General features: G+C 37.2%; 1 protein-coding gene across 4 annotated transcripts in view; it reads left to right on the forward strand.

Moving 5' to 3' along the window:
• Positions 1-21377, forward strand: part of DCLK1 (doublecortin like kinase 1) — a 237696-nt gene that overhangs the window by 204713 nt on the left and 11606 nt on the right. For 2 of the 4 annotated variants that reach the window (XM_064716055.1, XM_064716073.1), the window contains 4 exons: positions 585-681; positions 2469-2549; positions 9065-9178; positions 14778-14851. In XM_064716055.1, the coding sequence (XP_064572125.1) occupies positions 585-681; positions 2469-2549; positions 9065-9178; positions 14778-14851 (366 nt within the window). The remainder of the gene's footprint in view (positions 1-584; positions 682-2468; positions 2550-9064; positions 9179-14777; positions 14852-21377) is intronic. The other 2 variants (XM_064716046.1, XM_064716063.1) reach the window with 1 other exon arrangement.

Here is a 21377-nt window from a genome sequence, read left to right on the forward strand (position 1 = left end):
CACATTAGGCACAGAGATTCCCACTGGTAGAAGTTGTCTGCTCATAGGGTTTGATGGTTTTTTTCTGTGCTCTGCATAGTGTTCTACACAAGCCCCATAAATGTCTGTGATTTTATGGTAAAATCTCTGTCTCGTGTTTGTTTATTATAGTTTCAACTTCATTGCATTGCAAAACAAGAGCCTACATTATAGGTTCTGTGTGCCTTTGTCTGAAGTTTGAAATACACTGTGAAATAACCATCTTCTTTCACAGACAAAATGCAGCATATTTTGTGGTTGGTAAAAGGTAATTAAAATGTAAGCCAGTTAATAAGGGTGTGTAAAATATTTCATCTCCTCAAAGCAACTGCAAAGTTGTGGACAGTCCTAAAGACAAGCAGAAGGGAAGAGTGTACCACATGCACTGTGTTTTATGATCTCACATTTAATACCCATAGCTGCATGTTTGGGGCAATCAACATCTTCCAAATGCATACTAAGGCATGAGCATTTAAAAGCAATTTTAAGAAGTCTATTGAAACCACATCTGAAAGTAATTTCTTTTTGGGTTTTGTTGTTGGTTTTCCTTGGTTTTTACTTTACAGAAGTGGAGATGACCAGGAAGTGCTTTTTGATCAGATTTTGATGGGACAGATGGATTTTCCATCGCCATATTGGGACAATGTTTCTGACTCTGCAAAGGTGAATTTTACAGTTGATGCTATTTTCTTCTACAGTATTATTTCCAGTGGGAGTGCCTAATGCATGTTGTCCTTTCACAGTGTTGTATTTGACATGTCTCATATGTCTCCTGCTACACCTATAAATTCCTCTGGGTCACCAATTATGTTTCATTTAGTTACTGTCTTTTAGACCCCAGGTGGTTTTGAAATGGACCCCATTCTGAAATGGACATTGTATCTCTATATGATTTCTCACACAACACAGACACCAGCAGCCCTTATTGATTAAGAAAAAATTAAAGTAATTCACTTCCTAGCTTGAAAGCTCTCTTGGACTGTGCTTTATATGTACTTAAGAGGGGCACCAGGTACCAACCTGGAGCCTTTGAATGTTATCTAATAATATTATGGAGAGGCTGATTTCCCTTATTGACCCCATTAGATGTTATGTCTGTTCTTTCTTCCTGTCAAAGAACCAGGCCTCCCATTGCCTTATTGTTGCAGAGTGGTATGAAATACAGACTTGTTCTGGTCACAGCTCTTGACCTGCAGGCTTTGGGGTGCTAAGGCAGATGTAATTATTTACAGATACAAACCTTGACAGACTTCATTATACTTGCAAAGCAGATCAGGTTTTTTAACTCTCACCAATTCATTAGAGCAACAGTTTAACTCAAAGATTTTCTAGGGATCTGGCATTCACTGTAGTCATATGTATAAATATATGTGGACAGAGACAAAATACTTATGTGAATGTAAAAAAAAAAAATCACATGGTCATTCTGTAGATAGGTAAGTGCTTACTTTCAGTCAGTTTACTTCTCTGGTCTGTAAGGCAATCTATGAAAAACTGTCTTCCTGTTTCCTTCAGTGTGACAGGGTTTGATTAATCATAAGGAAAAAAAAAAGTTAGATTTGGAGGTGGATGCAGGTATGAGAATAACTCTGAATCTCCATTCTTTGGAGTTACATCCTGCTTTTACAGGTATGTGGAGACTTCTAACTAATGAGATTAAAGAATAAGATACAATCATAGAGTTGAAAGTCCTCTAAACCAAATCATTGTGTTGTAGCAGGCATTATTTCATAGCATCATTAATGGGAACCTTGCAAGTCCTTTGCCAGTGGGTTTTCCTGTGAAACTCCTTCTGTCAAATAGTTCTGTCTAAAAATTCTGGTTTGAAGCCTTAGCCTATCCATTTAAGTTATTCTTGTAATTAAGGATGAATAGCTTTGGTCTTTGGCGATGCTCCTTTATTTGCTGTCATATTGCCGCACTGTTTCCATGCACTCCACTCTGTGAATAAAATAATCTAGGTAATTGCAGAGAAAATCAGAGGATGAAAAATAATGATTTTAAGTGTCAGATTTTTTTTTTTTAATATCTTCTATGTTATTTAAACAAGAGTTTAAAGTAAAACTCTTTGCTGGCTTTTTTTTTCCTACAGAGGAATTGGCTTTTTCTTAATGGAAAGCTAACCTAATTTCATGAGACCATCTATTTTGCACAACATGTATTAAGTGCTTTTCTCTTAAACAGTGGCTTCAGAGCCGTAACTCAGAACTGTCGTCTTGCTTTTCAAGATACTGTCAGATATTGATTTAGAAGTTCAGCTGAGAGTTCACCAGTTCATAGTTTTTCTATTTTTTTAATAATCTTAGTATATTTCTTCAGTCTGAAGAATAGTAGTTCACTCTCTCTTTGAGCACTCTTACAAAATCAGTTAAAGAGTTCTTAAGTGTATGAACTGTTGATCTGTTCTTTGAAAGTGTTCTTTAATTTTAACTGTGTATTCAATTTCTCAGGAACTTATCACAATGATGCTTCAAGTAGATGTAGATCTGCGATTCTCAGCCTTGCAAGTTCTTGAGCATCCATGGGTTAATGTAAGTATTTTCAGACTTGTATATGCTTCTTGCAATTTGACACCTTTGAGTTCTTTTCTGTCAAGCTCTTGCTATGCCGTTTTGGAAGCCAGCACATTCTAAAGATGCCACAGATTTAACTGGAAATCAGCTGGGTTACAGGCTGATTTAGTGTATTTTGTACCTTGGAGCTGTCATTATTTTGTGTGTTCTCAGCTACATTTTCTCTGAAATGGACTTTGAACAAATCTCAATCCAATTTGATAAATGTATATCTCTACCTTTCAGCTTGCAGGTTCAGTGACACATTTTATTCTCCTGAGATGAGGTGGGCTCAAAAATCTCACAGTCATGATTAAAAGTTACTGAAATATAGCCCATACTGTTAAAACTACTGTTAAACCTACTTGATCCAGAATGGAACAGGGGAACATTTAGAATCATATTTAGCTTCTGACAGTATTTAAGATTTGTTAATTATTCCAGACTATTTAACATGTTTTAAAATATTTGGATGACAAAAATAAAAAATCGGGATAATCTGTATTCCAGTTCAGAAGGGACACCTGAGAAAAGAAACACAATTGGGATGATCAGTGAAAAAAAAAATACAGGAGGAGGAAATACTGCTTCATTTTGTTTGTTGCAAATTTGAGTGTGCAGTCCTCCCTGGAATACTCTTTGGTCCCTGAGCTGCTGTGTCCAAAATCCCTTTCTCACTAAAAAACTATTCTAAAAATTCAAATATACAGTCATCTCAGATATTTTTTTTTTAATTAAAGAGTCCTCCATATAGAGAAGTAGTGATCTCCTGCCACAGGGAACAATACAAATTTTTCAAGTACATGCTTTAAACTTGGAGGGCTCCCTTATTACCCAAACTACTTTTTAAATTGTAAATGCTATTAACATGCAGAGCTCTTCTGTGTTGTTTGAAGAGTGCAAGGATCCAGGACAATGTCTGATGAAAATCTTTTCATTTTGAAGATGACATTCAAGCAGCTGAAATATTTATTTTCCTTGGTGCCAGGGGCTATCCTTGGACATAGTGTTCTGTCACAGTTTATAATGCCTTATGGTGATTGAGGGGTCTCTCTGTCTCCATGGGAGGAGGACATGTGGAGATTTTTGGGGTGCTGAAGAGGAAGAGATGGAAGTGACTGATCAGAAGCCACACAGAGGCCAAGTCACCCGCAGCGTGAGCCTGCACACTGCTCCTGAGATTACTGAAATGTCACTTGCTTACACCACTTAGGGAAGGGGTCACTAATCTTCCATTTTTTTTTTTTTAATATATTTGAAATGTTAATGCTACCCCCAGATACTTACTTTTTAAAATTGCTACACCATGATGTGTTTTAAAAAGCCATTTTAGTGTGATGTATAAAAAAGAAGAGGTGTAGCTCTTTGGCAGTAAACTGATGGTGGTAGTGTGCAAGTGACATGAGGATCTGCTTCCCTGCCCTCAATAGTACCTGCTGGTGAGGATAGCAGGGGAGAGGAGCTGGGGTCTAAAGACATTTACACTCCAGAGCTCTGCTAGAAAAACCTGAGCTCTGGTTACTGAAGCACCTTGGCAAATTCCTGAATTTCTGTGCAATAAGTTAACATGCAGAACCCTTTGCCAGAAGGTGGTGTACAGAACTGCTATAAATGGACTCAAAAGAGAATTTAATACATTTTTGGAGGATGATCCCATTGGTGCTTATTAAATATAGTGGACTGGATAGAGCTCTTGGCTCACAAAGTTCTTAAGTACTCGGTTGGCATGAACTAGACTATATACCAGGGAAATTCCAAGATCTACTAGCTTCTATTAAATATACTACTTCTTAAAGAGTGCCTGTGATGCACTGTTAGAAACAGAATGCAGTGATCAATTCTTCTGTGGTCTAGCTCTGGTGCACTTGCAGTTTTATGCTGGTAATAATTCTCTGCAATCAAAACCCATAGCAGTTCTGTCTATATGTAAGTGAAACAAATATTCCATGACAATTCTCTAATTCCTTTTTTTCTGCTGCTTTTAATAACTGGAAAAAATCAGTATTTTTTCTGCATCATTACACTAGAGATAGTTCATAATGTGGATCAAAATTGCTTTTGAATTTTCTTATGTTCTCCATATATTTTTTCTGGAAGTAAAAAGTCTAGCACTGGGACCAGTTCAGGAAAGTGCTTTAACGCATTCCAAACATGGCTCCCATTTCAAGACATCACACATGGAAGCACTTAATACTGGGCATCAAATTAACTAGATGGTACTACAATCCTAATTCACATTGGAAGAAATAAGAACATGGCTGAGCTGAAACAGGTGTTTAAATGGTTCCATGAGAAAAGGCACTTCCCTGAAGTGTGTCTGGGCTGTATCAGTAGATAAGCTAGCAGGGGCAGCCTGTTGATGCACAGAGGCAGAAGGTACAGTGTCAGATCCAACTACACATACCTCTGCCATCACTGGTTGGATCAGCTGCAAATCTGTCACACAGCCTCCCTGGACCTCATTTTCCCAGCTTCAGGACAGAGAATTAATGCACTCATCCCTGTTTACAAAAGGCTCTGTAACCTATGTGTTGTAATTACCTGAGCAATTCTGTGCCTACTGTCTTTCTGAGAAGAAATGGCACATGGAATTTTCACCTACACTCCATTTTCACAGGTAAACTGCTTTAATACTTTTCCATGGTGTCAAATGCTGGAGTTTACTTTCTCTATTACTTTTAGTTGGGATAGGGCTCACTACAACACTTCCTTTATTTCAGTTTTGAACATATTCAGAGTGTTAAAGCTGCAGATAAAATACTAGATAGAACAGCTGGCTTGAAAAGCAGGCATGTGTTTTCTTTGACAATTTTAAGAAACATTTTCTCTCTTTGATCAAACCTTTGATAGAAGTGTTGTAACTGCTTACACTGTATAAAACCATTTTGTAGATTGTAAATAACCATTCTACTTTATAGCTGCTTATTATGTGATTACTTGGTAAATTGCTGAGATTCCTGGAATGTGCTTTGACAGTTTCAGTAGGAGCAAACCCTCATTTCAGTTTAAGATTTTGCTATAAAAATATCTGGATTCCTCTTGGAAACTGCAAAGCTTGTTATGGTCAGAGTCAGACCAGTAAAGCAGTTTCGATGTGAATAATATCCCAGCTGTTTTCAATTCAAAAAACAAAACCTGAAAAGATGTTGGCTACATGCCACTGCCACAGATGGAGATCTTGAATTCTTAATGCAATTCAGCAGCAGTTCTTTGCCCCCTCCATTTCATTTATTTGGCATCATCTCTCCTATGCAGTACACTTAGACCTGGAAAAAAATCCATTAGTTTATACTTCCCCTACAGGGACCCCAAATCTTTACTTTACCTGCTCTTTTTTTTTTTTTTTTTTTTTTTTTTTTTTTTTTGCAAAGTTAAAGAATTATAAAAGAGGCAGGAAGCTTGAGATTTGGCATTTTAAACTCTGATGTTAATGATAACCTGAAACAAGTTACAGGACAAATTCATTCTTCTTTGTATAAGTAGTAAATGTTTCCTAATACATCCCTGAGCAGTGAAAGGGATGCATTAGGAAGGGATGCTGAAAGGGACGGATTGCATTCTGTAGATCCTTCTCTGTTAAAATAATCAATATGAAATGTGTGTTGTTGCTGGAAGAGAAAGATGCCACACACCAGCCTAAAAAGAATTAGAGAACCTGGAGCTTTTATATTTTTCCCTCAATATGTCTGCCTTGTAAATTTGTGTGCAAAAGAAATTAATAGCCAAGCAATAAGTATCATTAAGCTAAACATTTGTAAGAAAACTAATTTTAAAAGACAATCCTTATTTTGCAGCTGCACTACTTTTGGTTACACCCTAGAACACTGTACAAAAAAAATTTCCTTAGAATCCTTAAAGGAACAGTGTCCAAAAGCTTTTCCAGCACTTCTATTTACTCTAATTTCCTGCTGTTACTTGTATAATGATCTATTCATCTGACATTTCTAGACTTGGAAAGTAAAGTTCTTGCGACCATCTTGTGAAATGGATCTAAGCACTCCAGGGCAGTAGGAGTCTGGGAATCCTGAGCTTCATTACATCTTTATAACATTTACTTTGAGTGGCAATGTCTCCTGCCACAGGGAACAATACAAATATCAAAAGAGGTTTTATCAATTACTAGATTTTCTCCAAGACCTTTTGCCTCTTTTTTATTGTTTTTTATTTTGAAGTTTTGTAAATAGACCATGAAAGATATTTTGTAGAGGCTGCTTAAAAAACCCGAACAAACAAACAAAAACCAAAATAAAACACCCCAAAACAAAAAAAGAAAAATTTGTTAACATTCCAAGCAGTTTATATTGTCCATGTGAAAACTCAAATTCTGAGCCAGAGTTTTCAAACTCTTTTGACTGCTCAGCTCCTGAGGTATGCACAGGAGAGCTCTTCTTTCAGACTATTAGCAGTCAACATCTTCTGAAGCTCATGACTCTTTAAAGTTCCTAACTGGAGCAACAAAAAATAACTGCTCACCTTAAAAAAAAATCTTGTGATTAGTGCTAAGGCTGAGATGAAATTCTGTGATCCTAGCCCACTGCCAAAAGCAAAGGCTTAGAACAGGGGAAAGAAACAGTTAACCTCTGCAGGGTTTGACATCCCTCCCATTTCAGCAACCCAATGAAATTCTTGTCAGCAGTGTTTACGCTGTTCTCCAGTTCTGTCCTGGTGTTCTATCCTGATGATTCTGATCAATTTGATATTTGATGGGGTGTTTTTTTCACTTCTTGCCTTTTAAAACTGCAGAGCAACTTGTTTTGTATTTAGATAAACAGCTGTCATCTCTCACCCTCAATAGCTATCTTTTTGTTAACTGAAATAATTCTAGGAGCCAGTTTAATATATATTGATTTCTTTATAAAGCATTTTTGAATAAAAAAGAACTACTAAACATCAGATGGCACTAACAGTAGTAATCAAAACTTAGTAACAATAGAGGAATTCTGATATATCCCTATGCTGCATCTTAAACTGGGCTGGAAGGTATTTAATCTGAAAGCTGGAGCCCAAACTATGTGTCTGTGGCATGTTGCCACAGGAGCTGTGGATGTGGTTCTTCACCAATAAAATACGACCAAAGTCTTGGTAACTGTTGTCTTGTCTGTAATTTAGTCTTTTGACAAGATGACATGAACACTTGGCAGACTTTCATGTCAAGAAAGCCAAGAGAATGATTTTATTTTTCTTCCCTCCTCTCGTGACGAGGAGTTCACTTTACAGACTAGCTTTCTTCTGGGAAAGGCAAGGTCAACGGGAAGCAGGTTATTTTTAGGGGTCATATACCACCAAGCCAGAACTCCCCAGTGATAGACAATGATCAGCTACTGGGTTCTATTGTTTTGTTTTGTGTTTTGCAGCTGTGTGCACTTGACCATATTTTGCCAGCTGAGACATTTTGTTAAGGGGTGAGTAAGGGATCTCTAAACACAAACTCCCCAAGCTAAATAAATAACAAACCCTACCTACCTCCCTAAAATTCTCATATACTCACTGAGCTCATGATTTACTGCAGCAGCTCTGTAACTCTTTAAGGGCACTCATAATGGCTGAAAAATAAAAGAAAAAAGTGTCTGTCATCTCTCACTATTCTAATATTTTCTTGTTTTCCTTTATTCTGCTAGGATTTTGCCTAAGTGGAGATTAAGAATTATTTTATTTGTTTATTCCTATACATACCATGCAGCACCAGTCAGGGATGACTATGGCACATGGCTCTGTATATTTTGCTTGTTGTATATTTTGTTTCCTCTTCCACGTGTTCTGTGTATTTTTGCCTGAAATCCTGCTGCTAGTGAGGGTCTCACTTAGTAGTGGCTTTTTGCACGTTTTTAAGGCATAAAGATCTTTGCTACAATTTCTAAAAAACCCTCCTCTTTTCCTGGGCTTGAATTCAGTGTGCGGACTTGTGCAAAACCACAAACTCCATTCTTTCTGTCAGGGTTTCTGCTCAGTATGGTGGATGCCAGTCTCCCTAGGAGCAGGTATCCAGGTTTGCTCTCCAAAGTGAGAAGACTCAGCTGGAAGGAGGAATGACCCAGCCCAACCTCTTGTTTTTGTAATATCTTGGAGACTTTTTACTTTTGAGGTCATTATCATTAAATTTATGTGATGAGTAAAGAGAATCTTAAACACATCTGAAGTTGTCAGGTTTTGAAATATCAATGGGCATAAAAATAACTGGGTAGCAGTAATTAATGAAAGAAATTTGTAAGAAATGGTAAGGAAAATGAATTGTTTAACAATTATTATTAATGATCATTACCTAAAGTTTGAGAAGAAAATATTGGGTAAAGAAGAAGAGAGAGACTGCTTGGTGCCATGATGTGTTCATCTTGTAAGTACCGTAAATGTATTGATGGCGACAATGATTGGCCCATATTTTAATACAAATGTTTTGTAACCTTTTCTGTATTGACCTGTCAGAATCACCTCACAGTTACTCTTTTTTTTTTTTGTCTTTCCTCTCTGAAGTTTTATTTTGCTTTATTTGTCTGCAGGATGATGGCCTTCCAGAGAACGAACATCAGCTCTCAGTAGCTGGGAAGATAAAGAAGCATTTCAACACAGGCCCTAAGCCGAACAGCACAGCAGCTGGAGTTTCTGTCATAGCAGTAAGCATCTGAAATACACAGATGAAACAGATTTATGTGCCCACCAGCCAGTTTTGTGTTTATGACACCAAAAGAAAACAGAGAGGGTTAATATTTAGATAAATGTAGCATTTAATTAATATCAGCATAGTTAGACTGGTATCCTGCACAACTTCTCCTTTGGTTCTCCTTGTGAGTCACATTGTTATTTAACTGCCCTAGGAGGTATAACTGTACACAGAGAACACAGTTCCACATTTTACCAGAAGATCAGTGGACCTAACTCCAACATAAATTCAACAATTTGAACTGGGATCATGACATTTTACTTGGCAGCAGACTCATTATATGGATTTAGGCCACACAGAGATTGTAGGAGGACAGCAGCACTTTAAAATGGAAATTTCTTCAGAATTTAATTGAAAATCTCTATGGCAGCCTAAACCTCTCCTCTCTGAAGACATGAAAGAGAGCTGTGATGCCTCACTGCTGCCTTCATGGTTAACATGAGTCTAGTCACTTCAGATTTAGCTGGGCAGCAGCATATTATTGTAGTGCCACACACAACCTGCTTCCCTGTCAGCAGAAGTATTTAATGGGGTAAAGACTTAATGGAACTTCTTGCTGCCTTCTGTCACATTGTAATTCCAGTGGAGCCATTCCAGGTTTGAACATGTCAGAGTGTCTGAAACAAAGCTTGGCCAAAATTTTGACCAAGCTTTACTGAGATTTCAATGGCATCCTCAGTGGAGCATACATCACATACAATTGTATTTTTTCCTCACAGATGCACATGTGTATTACATATACATGGACATAGGATATATTCAGCATATGAAGAGATTGTTCATATTAATGCCATTGAATAGTAACATGCACATCCTTCACATTTTTGATACATCTGCTTGTGTTTGTAAGCTTTCCTTTATTACTCATAGTAATGTGAACACTCCAAAGAGTCACTAAAAATGTGACATGTTAAACGTAACCATTCCCATATCAGATTACTCAATGTTCATTCCCAGCTTCCATAAATTGCAGGTGGTGTGACTGCACATGTACACTTTCTTGTACTGTTTCCACTTTCATGTTTCTCAGCTCAGCCCCTCCAGTGTTGAGTTAAATCAGCATGAAATAAATTCAGCTCAGCACATGCAATCTGGCTCACAGGTGTGAAGTGCTTGTGCAGCAAAAGGGATACTCTCTCAAAGTTACTTGGTATAAGTACTAAAAATTTCAAACTGTGCCTCTCTCATATTTTTTCTTTACTCTTTCTTACCCTGAATGTCCTCAACATGGCAGCAAGTTGTTCCTCATGCTTTTCCTAGATTTTTTCAGTCATCAGCTAACATAGTCAGCATTTATTTATTTTCATTTTTAAGCAATAATACTGCAGCAACTCTCCCACAACTAAAACATCACATACCCATTGCTCATCTGAACTGCAGGTATGTTCTTTATAGACTAGCTGAAACTGTGTTCCTATTGAATGGACTGCCAGCACGCTTGTCCATGAGAATTACTGCTCAGATCCTCCATGCTAATGACTTCAAAGCTTAAAAGCAAGAAATGATGCCTCTGTCCTCATCCATCCCTTGCCTCCTTTATGTTTTTAATTTCCCTGCCCTCCCCTTTTTTTTATTTGCCCCAGTTGCTTTGCCAAGGAATTGTTTGCAGCAGTTTAACACCCGAGTAATGAAAAAGGCACTGTAGTGAATCTGTACACTGCAAAAAATCAGGAAAAAATGTGTATGATTAATTATATTCTTAATGACTTTTATTTGTTTTTTAGTGTATGGAAATTTAACAGATTATTTTTAGCAATCATCTCTGTGGGCAAACTTCATATTCTGACACGACTGATCCTGCAACTCGGCCTATAAAGTAGAAATGTTTAGAATACTTAGAAGAGATAGGGAAATACAGAACTCTTTAGTGTTTTGGTAATGTTTCACAATGCTAGATAATTTCCATTTTATTAATAAATTAGTTTTGTTTTCTACAGAAATAATTGAATATGTAAAAGAAAGCCAAAAGCAGAACAACAATGTCTTTAATTGTTGTTTCTGCATTTGGTAGTCTATTTAATATACATTTGACATGCATGTCACCAGAGTTTTATGTTTAGGAATCTCCCTTTAACTGTGAAATCTCAAATAAGCTAAAATTAAATCATATTAACAAAGGCTGATCTAGATTTAGAACTTTCAAAGTATGTATAGAGGCTGTAACATATTGTTTGGCACTAAAGACATGCACTAACTACATTTGCTAAAAAAATACTGGGGGTTTGTGCCTGCCTGTATGTTTACATACTTTTTGAGAGAATACTTGTGTATATAATATATAGAATTGCCATCTGTATATTATATAACACATCTGTGTCTGTGTTTGTGAAAATGTGTTAATATGTGCTTATATTTCTGCAGCTTAATAGTATGAAAGATATATATTATCATTATTTTGAGTACTATAACCCTGTTTATGTACAGAGCTCGCTAATATGTGGTATTTAGTTCTTAGTTTGTCCTCACATTGGTATGATGTGATATTATATGCCTTTTTTCTCTGGTGGTAAAAAGTAACACACCTCAAAGATCTCAAGGAATATTTATCATATGCACCAATTAAAACTATGCTATGAAAATTAAGTTCCTAAAGCTGTGTCTCTGGTCAGCTTGACTGAAAGGAAGTTTGAAGCTACATGTGTTTTTACAACTTCTGTGGCTACTACTTCCTTCAGCAATGTCCAAATTGCCTCGATTCCTTTGGTTCAGACTTATGTCTGCTTTATTGATGTGGTAATCTCAGTAAAAGTTGTCTCTGTCTGTCCAAGGCAGAGACATCCTACTTCTCGTGCATGTGTCCAGACTTCAAGTTTGTCCACATTTGAAAGGATTCGTCAGTTTGGACAAACTACCCTAATGAACATGTGCATGCCTAGCAAAGCAGTTCATTTGCTGATGTAGTAGAATGATTTCTCTAACAAAATTAGCTATACAAGTGAAGAGACTTTTCTGTTGATGCAATAATACATCATTAAAAGTTCTGCCAGAGTAACTATGTCAGTTGGGAAAAAATTCCCCTGAACCAACATAGCTTTACCAGCAAATTTTTAATTGGAGAGCTAGCTTTTAAAACAGCAAGAGAATTAGCAAGTCCCAAAAAAACACTGCTTGCTGAAGAGAGACTATGTAGGAGAAATATCACTTTACTTGCCCTGTTCTTAAACTCTTGTCACAGGCGTTGACTACCGGTCTCTGTGGGAGACCATTTGGGCTAGTGCCCTTCAGTCTGTGTCAGAATGGCCACATTACTGTTAAGCATGTGCCAAAATATTTGCAGGATCATGTTTCTAGTACAGCTTTTCAATAGGAGCAGTATTTTTTAGTTCTGTGATGGTGTTTATAAAAGGTACGGCAGTAAGAATATAAAAGCAGGTTTACAATAACTAGCCTTTTTAAAATTTTGGGGTAGGTTTTATTCTTCAGCTCTTCAAGGGTGTCAATTCCATTTATTTTGGTTTGGCCACAAAACAGTACCCTTGTGGCTGTACCCTTTAGGCTTCGGTGAGAGTGGCTAGAGCAACTAAGAGTGCAAATCACTTTGTAAGAATGCTTCTGCAGTCCAAAGGTGTGCTGTAATTCCTTGTATGAACCGAGCATCGTTTAATACATGTCCTTGTCTGAAGTGTTAAATCTTAGCCTGTATGTCATCACTTTGGTGCTTGTACTTTTGCCATTGTTAGGACAGAGAAAAAGACTAATGCTAATCTGCTGTTAAGGTTGTATGAGGTCTTTCTCTTGGCAATGGGAGTAAACTCCAGCTGGAGATGCAGAGTAAACAAGTAGAACAGAAAAGGAGAAAAGCTGCTTAGAAAGTTGGTGCAGCTCCCTTCTGCTCACAGGGTCCTGGGCTGGGGACCCTGGCAATGGGCAGGCAGCATGTGGGTCATTGCCCTGCATTCTGCCGATTTTAAAATGAAAATTACCCATGCCAAGTGGAATTTTTAGTCTTGGGATTTCTTGGTTGGTGTGGAGGAGAAGCCAAGCCTAGACTGTACGTTTTGCTTAAAGTTTTAAAGCTGAACCTGTGTCTCGGCTATCCTTTTACATCTATTGTCTGTGTTGTCCTGGGGTCATTTTCCACAGTTGGGTTTCTCATGGCAGGATTTCCACACCACCAAAATTGTTTCAGCTCTTGTTAGGGAGCGACTTTTCCCATTTTTTCTGAATAAATTTTTGGCTATTCAATTTTAGGGCAATATTTTTGATCTGCTTTTCAGGAAATCATCCCTTTTGTGTGTTTTATGTGCAGCATACAAGGAAGCCAGTAGATGGCAATAGCAGACCAGCGTAGTTAAGCCAACACAAATTTAACTCTAGGTACAAGGTTCCCATGGCTTTAAACAGGAAACATGATTTAAATAATTCTAAATAAGATGAAAGAAGCATTGTTTTAGCAAAAAAGAATAAATTATTAAATTCTACACTTGCAGAAGAGTCATCAAGAAAAAGTTAAATTTGCAGTTAGTTCCTAACTCCCCTTTAAGTGGTTGGTACCTGGAAATGTGTTGAACTGCTATTCTGAATTTAGAATTAGAAACTGTCATCAGTATTGGAAGTATATGCTACACTCTTATTGAAGCCCAAAATGGCCCTTTCCCTTCATAGAGCAAAAATTTGAAAATCATTGCAACAGCTTTTGCGCAGTTACAGTTTCTCTGTCAAGATTTTTTCCCAAAAATTTTATGTAATTCAGCTAAATTATATTTCTACCATCTGTTAGTGCAGCACAGAAGGGTTAGGGAAAAGAACACATTTTCTTTGTTCCTATGCACATGATTTTGCTGATGATAAACTAAACTTGAAAGATCCGCAGTCCTTAAGTAATATCACCGGCACAATTTCCTGGACACAATGTTAAGTTCATTTTCATTTTGACTTTAATTGGTGCAATTTTAAACCAAATAGTTTTGTACTGTTATCTTTTTGAGCATGAGGTGTAAGTTGAAATGATAAACAATGTTATTCATGGCTCTGAGTAGTCCTACTCTCCAAGGTTAACGCATTTTTAGAAATGAATTACCATGATTGATGGGGTATCAAAACCTGATTCTTTTCATCTTTACACATTCCTTGATTATGAAGCAGTCTAATTTAAGACTCGTGTAGTCTGTCTAGCCTGCTCCTTGTGATGGTTGCACAGCATTTAATTTTTTAAAAATTATTATTTTTGAACTTCTCAGTTTAATTGCAAAAGATAATATTCTATTACTGGTATGTGCAACTTAAAAGGGCACTACTGTCTTTGGAGGTAACGAGATATTTCAGACTTTTAAATGAATGCACTATGCATTAACTAATGGATTTGCAAACCCCGTTTTATTTTGAATAAATTGGCTTCTAATTTGGCAAGACCAAATCTAGAATTAGTATCTTTTTCTTTTATTTCTTTATTTTTTTTTCCTTTTTCCTGTGCGGTACATAGCTTTAGGATGTTAGATAAGAATGAAAGTGAAAAGAGTAAATATGCACTAAATAAGGAACAGCTTGCTCTGGAGTCTGAATTCTCTAGCCTAATGTCGATCCACTGAGTTGCCCCATTTCTCTCTGCTCAGCTGGACCACGGGTTTACCATCAAGAGATCAGGGTCTTTGGACTACTACCAACAACCAGGAATGTATTGGATAAGGTATGAGATGGTGCAGCGCCAACAGTCAGTGTTTCCATGGCAACGTGCTGGCAGTCTCCATTAACCAGTTCCTTCAGTGGATAAACATGCTTTTTGATTTGTTATCCAGTCCATATGCTGCTTTATCAGTTTCGTTTTAATCTTGATTGAGATGCCACACCCCCTCATTCCCTTTCTTCACCCATCCCTCACACCCACATTGCCAGCTTTCTCTTCATTGCACATGCTCAGTATCAATCTCCCCTGTAGTTAAAAGGACAGTGTATATAGAAAATCTACAGATATGCTGAAGTACGCACCCTCCCCCTCCCTTCTGCTTGTTAAGGCATCTGCTTCCCCTGTGCTCCTGTTTCAAAACACACGGAGCAGCAACAGGCTCTCAGCATATATTTTCCTCTTTTTCCATATAAGATGTGGAGCTATATACTGTCATTTTAAACCCACTAAACACAATCCTTACCTTAGATTGAACAATGCATTTGCAAAACGCGGGCATAGAAACTCTCCCAAGTTCACTGAAATACAATGCATTGTATGTGCTGGTAAGCTTGTGTTTCTAACAATGCATTCCTTCTGTTTTCTTTTTAAAACCCTTCTGATACTTATTTATTTTGGTTTGATTTTTTTTTTAAATATTGCATGAGTCTCTTGAATATATTTATCTTCATTGTGTAACTGTGCCAGGGTTGTTGTTAGCTGGCTTAACCTGTATGATAAAATGGGGCTCTGGGCGGGAGGGGCTTATTCTGGAGTGGGGGCAAGGTGGTTTCCAGGTCTGATAGCCCACGAGAGGCCCACACACCTCCTCAATAAATCCAGAGTACTGGAGTTCCCATCAAGTGGTTACTTGCTGTCTTTTTCCTTATTACTCACAAGACTTGCATTTTGGTAACTTGAGAAATTTTATAAGTTTACTGTGAGGCCTGTGTTTTCTAACGCTGCCTTTAAGAACTTGTCTGTGAGGGGTTTGTAAAATCTCAGCAAAGTAACCAGCTTAGCAAAACAGCAGAGATGATCACTGTAAGTGTTTCCACTGAAGTAAAACTCCCACCCTGGATCATTTCACCAAGTGCATGGATCGAGCTGCAGCACGCTTTCCATAAAACCTAATGGTTCCCTGAGCACACACTGAGGGCTAAGTAGTTTCTGATATGGATGTTCTGGGGAAAGAAAAATGAAACAATCCCAAACTCAAAAATAAGCCTATTTTTCAGGCAAAAAAGTAGAAAATCAATTCTACTCATGAGTTGAACGCTGGCTAGCAAAAATTGAGAAAGACTCTCACTCTGAGTGCTGGAGTGCAGCAGTACCTGTAATTCATCTAATTCCACCCTCTTGCACTTGTAGTGTTGGCTACAAACCCACTGTGACCTGCAAGGGCAGAGCAAAACCTGCTGATCTGTCTTGTCACTTGGCCTCCTTCTTCGTGCTCCTTGGTTTTGGAGGAGGGGGAATGGGACCTGAGTGCCCATCTTTAGATGACTGTGGGTTTGATAGTATTAGAGGAATTTTTTTTCAAGCAGAACTTTGATGAAGAGTTGCAAATTTAATGCCTGGTCTATAAAATGGTGGGGAAGATCACATGAGCTTTATTTATCTTCCTGGAGGTTAATTGCTATCCATGGTCAGTTTACACTCTTTCTCTGATTTGCATTTTTTATTTTATATTAAAAAAAAAAACAAACAAGCAATGAAAGTCTTTCCATTTGCTATACACAATATTTGGATCTTTTAAAACCCTCCTTTCAGGGGGAGTAGATCACCAGAAACAGTAGCCCGTGAGAAAAGTGAACATCTCAGACTGGCCTTGACTCAGTTTAGCTGCATAGCCCAGGTTTTGAAACAAACCATATGCATTTTTGGAGAGGTAGGGGGGAAGGCTCTAAGTCTGCAACTTGGTAAATAAATAAAGCTATTAAAAAAAAAAAGGTCATTTGACTAAAGCACTAGTAATGGCTGCCATCAGCATACAAAATGACACATCCCTGAATAATGGGCTGGAGCAGATGGGCGATAATCTCTCTTATTCATACATAAACTGCTCTGTTTTCCAGCTGGGGGCAGTAACAACAATGTTTATAATTAGGGTTTTCTAAACTGTGCACCTCGTGTGGAAAGGCAAATTGGGAGATCAGGGCTCCTAGGCGCGGATGCTTAATTAGGAAATCCTCTGCGAGGGGGTACAGTGGCCCAAGCACTGCTGTGTGTTTGGGCCTCTCTCATCTCCCAGAAACATGCAGCTGTTGTCGTGACCAACATTTTCATCTAAATAAAACCATTTTGATATAGTAAGTGTTTAGTTTTTAGTAGTGCAGATGCAAAGCATATGAAAAGGTTCATCAATTCATGTCTATAAACAAATAATTTATCACAGGCACATGAAAATTAATCTGAATTCACAAGTACAGAGAAAAATGAAGCCATGTCTCAAGGAAAATGTAATGCTCCCTTTGTTAGCGTTAAACTACTCGTTTCTTCTGCGCTCCTCTTTTAGTTTTTATCTGTATTTTCTAGAAGTCTTCTAAAATAATTTCAAAATGGTACTATTTCCTCCTTCAACAACCAGAAAACCTTGTCCTTTCTCTGCCTAAAAGACTTCTGTTTTCAAAGTCCTTCAAAATCCTAATTTCCGAGTGTATTCTGCATCTTCTTTTATTCCCTTTCAGTGAGATAATACATGCAGAAGTGATGTGATTTTTTACATACAGCAGGAGTTGTTGTAGCTGGCGTGAGCCATAATGCCTGGAAAATCTTTCACAATTCCTTGAATATGAGGATCTGGGAAAACACGGGGCCTAAATCAGCAAAATCATTTGGATCCCAGACTAATACATGTTTTAAAACCAATCTACCAAATGTTGTTGGAACATCAGCCCTGCAATCAGAAGTGCAGTAAAGGCCAAAGCAGCATCAGTAGGGGACGAGTCTTGGAGGTTCCAGTTAAAACCCTGAAGATTGGGCTGATTCAGAATATCAAAGGAGCACCAGAGTGGTTGCATCCAACAGAAAATTAGTAGAAAATGTCAGTATGTGTAGTAGTATGTATATTATACTAGTATAGAATATTAGGATGTGTTATTTTCTATATATCCAAGACACTCAAGAAAAGCAAAATGGGCAAAATAAAATCCAGGAAGTGTATGGAAAAGTCATTAATGATCTGTCTATATGATGAGAATAGAAAGGAAATGAGTTACATTGGATACTTAACAAAATTATCAATCTAGTCAATACTAAATACAGTTCTCACTGTATTTAAAAATTTAAAAATACAGTTCTCACTGTCACAGTTAAAAATATATCTAAATAGCTCATTTGAAAACCCATAATTCCATCCTCTGTGTTTGGTTCCTAGTTCACATTACTTTGCATCTGTCGAGTTACTTACACCTGTCCCAAGTGGATACAACACACTTTCAAGTCAAAAGTTGCAGCCAGACATCTTGGTGATGGGACAAGGAAACTGGGAATCAGGCTCGCTATCTGTAAAGTGCAATTTTTAATAACATAAAACACTCTGTAAACTGAATATTGGTAAATACAGGCAGATACCTAAAATAATTTAAAATATCTTCTCCTGATCTTCGAGTAAAAAACACACAACTGATTTACAAACTATAAATAAAATTCACTCATGCAAACAACTTGGCACTAACTCTCTTCCACATGTAATTGAAACCAGCTGAGGAATCGTGTCTCTAAAAAGGGGGATGTCAAAGAGTAAACACAAACTTAAACACAGCAATATGAATTCAACACTTATGTATACAGAATACTTGTCTTTGTGTTCACTCACCAATACAGTACAAAGCATATATCAAATTGATTTGGTTTTCTTTCTTTTTTACTTTCATTTTAGCTAAATTTCGTGCCAGAAGTTACATGGTGTGCTAAAGCATCAGGCTTTTGTATTTGGAGATCTGGGTTCAAATCCACTCGATTAATTTGTCCCCTCGATGTGGTCATTTGCACGTCTCCAAATCACCGTGTAACTTTACTTGGTTATACCTTGTGCCTGAGGGACTAAAAATACCATGAGTGTCTTGCTCCTGGACTGAGGTGCATTGCTAAATTTGAAGTACTCTCAAGAAAGTGTCTTGATTCATCAATCAATCACACTTTTTAATATATATATATAGTGTATATATAGTGTATATAAATATATATATATATATATATATATATATCCTGAGAAACCCATGGAAAAGAAATTTTAAAAAAGATGAGACTGAAGGGCTGCCTGGCTTGTGCCACAAGCAATGTTTAATGGTCATTTTTACAGCAAGGAAACCTGTCAACGTGTAAAGGTAACTGGCCAGAAGTGTAAGGAAATAAGATAAACTTATCTAGGTGTGAGCATTTAAATGTGTATATAAATCCATGGATATAAAAGAATGTACTGGAAGAAAAAATACCAGTGTTTCAATATGTAGATTCATCTAATTCCACATGCTAAACAAAGCTTCACAAAAATTGCTAACAAATTGCAATATGCTCCTGCAGAATAAAAACAAGCAAAGGGAAGGGTTTCTTGGATTAATGCGTGAACAGCTGCATCTCCAGTTTAGTCTCCTGGCTGGTATGAATAATGTATGGACTAAGAGGCAAAATGCACATTAATGTTCTTTTATTAATGAAACTAATATATATCTATATTTGGTGGCCAGCAGTAAATTAAGACAACTGAAAAGAATAACAGTCACTGCTCACTTCCATAAAATTCAGTTACTTTAATCCAGTAATTACTGATCTGACAGAAAGTATCAGCCCACAGCTAAAATAAGGCTCTTCCCATTGCAAATCCACCACATATATCAAAGTGGTTGTAGTTTTTGAAAATCTGTTCATAAATATACAGTGCAGTGTTTTCCAAGATAAAAAATAGATTTGCATGGCTCATGAGTCCTGTAACTTCAAGTATTAGAAATCAGGATGAAGACACTCTTTAAGGAAAAATCCTGGAAAAATGCTAACTGCGCCTTAATATGTCAATGACAGAAACAATGATTTCAAAATAATGCTCTGTTACTACAAATTAGATGCATTTCCAAGAATGGCTTGGTAACCATTTGGTACTGGGTGTCAGGATTACTAAATGTTGATGCAAAATACATTAGTTCTTAATGAAGTACTTCAGACCCATCACCACCAAATTATTAGAGGCAATCCACTTATCTTCTGCTGGATGAGAAGCTCTACATTTTCTCATATGGATTGCAGGAGGGCAGCTGCATATCTTAAATAAGAATGCTGTCTTTACATTTTTGATGCCATTACTCTCATGTAGTGCTCAAAGTTCTCAATCTCTAACCTAGAGCCGGGAAAAATAAAATGTCAAAATGTGATAATAAAAATCTGGGATTTGCAGCCCTGTGAAGCATAAGTGCACTTGAGATCCTCCTATTATTTATTGAAAGAGTACGTTGAAGTAGAAATGCCCTGGAAATCCATAATGGATGGTTCATGCACTGGCGAACCACCCAGATGAGCAGCAGGTGAAAGAGCACATCTGTTAAACCAAGGCAATAAGAGGCCTTTGTTACCAATAATATTGAAAAAGCTGATTTTTGGAGTATATCCATGTGCACAAGAAAGTACAATAGGTGAAAATCACCTTTACAAAACACATTCAGTCAATACTCTCGTGTGTCTATCTTACCATCTTCTCTGCCTTTCAAAGGATGGATCTATCATATTTTGAAATTCTTTCAAGGTAAAAAGTAACCACAACATCATTAAATGAAAAATAGCATTTTTGCAGAATGCAGAGACACAATATCATCAGCGGTGTATTACACACTGGAAGTGTCCAATGTCAATGGAACATTGGGCAAAATGAGCCTTTTCTTGCAAGTGCTACAGGGCCTGAGCACTCTGTGGCCAGAAGTGCCCCATTTCATAGTTTTGACATGGTAAACACCAAACATTAGAATATGACCTGTGTATTTTTGTTCTCACTAGATAAATACTGACCTCTTTGACTCTCTGTGGCTTTGTAACTTTTTATTCAATAAACTCTTCGGGTGAGAAAGGCTCTGGATGTCTCTCAGCCCAGGAGAATAACCACAATAATGCCTTATACTCTAGAAATATGTCTTTACAAAGACTGATTAGATCAAATCCAGGGCAAAGACTGGATAAAAATGTAAAGAAAGTAACAAAATATCTCAGGAAGTTTCTGAAGGGTTAGGAAGCCAGAAATATTTGGCCCTACAAACTACAGCAGCATAAGGTGCTAGTTTAGGTGTGAGACCGTCATGGGGTTTTCGCTTAATATCTTTTATTATTGAGGGAGTGCTTTTATGTATATTTAAACAATAGATTTAAAGAAGAGTCTCTAAAGCTTTTCCAACAATCATAGAAATATAATATCTTGGGGTTTATTTCTACAGACATCTCTGAAAAGATGTTCTGGTACCTACTTATCTTTGTTCTTTATAAAAAGCAATATCCTAAAACCCCAGTTTTCTTATACATTCCCTTATGTGTCAGTTATCTAATTTTAAATACCTTCAGGTTTTGCATA

The sequence above is a fragment of the Zonotrichia leucophrys genome, chromosome 1 (assembly GCF_028769735.1).
Source record: "Zonotrichia leucophrys gambelii isolate GWCS_2022_RI chromosome 1, RI_Zleu_2.0, whole genome shotgun sequence".
NCBI classification, from domain to species: Eukaryota; Metazoa; Chordata; class Aves; order Passeriformes; family Passerellidae; genus Zonotrichia; species Zonotrichia leucophrys.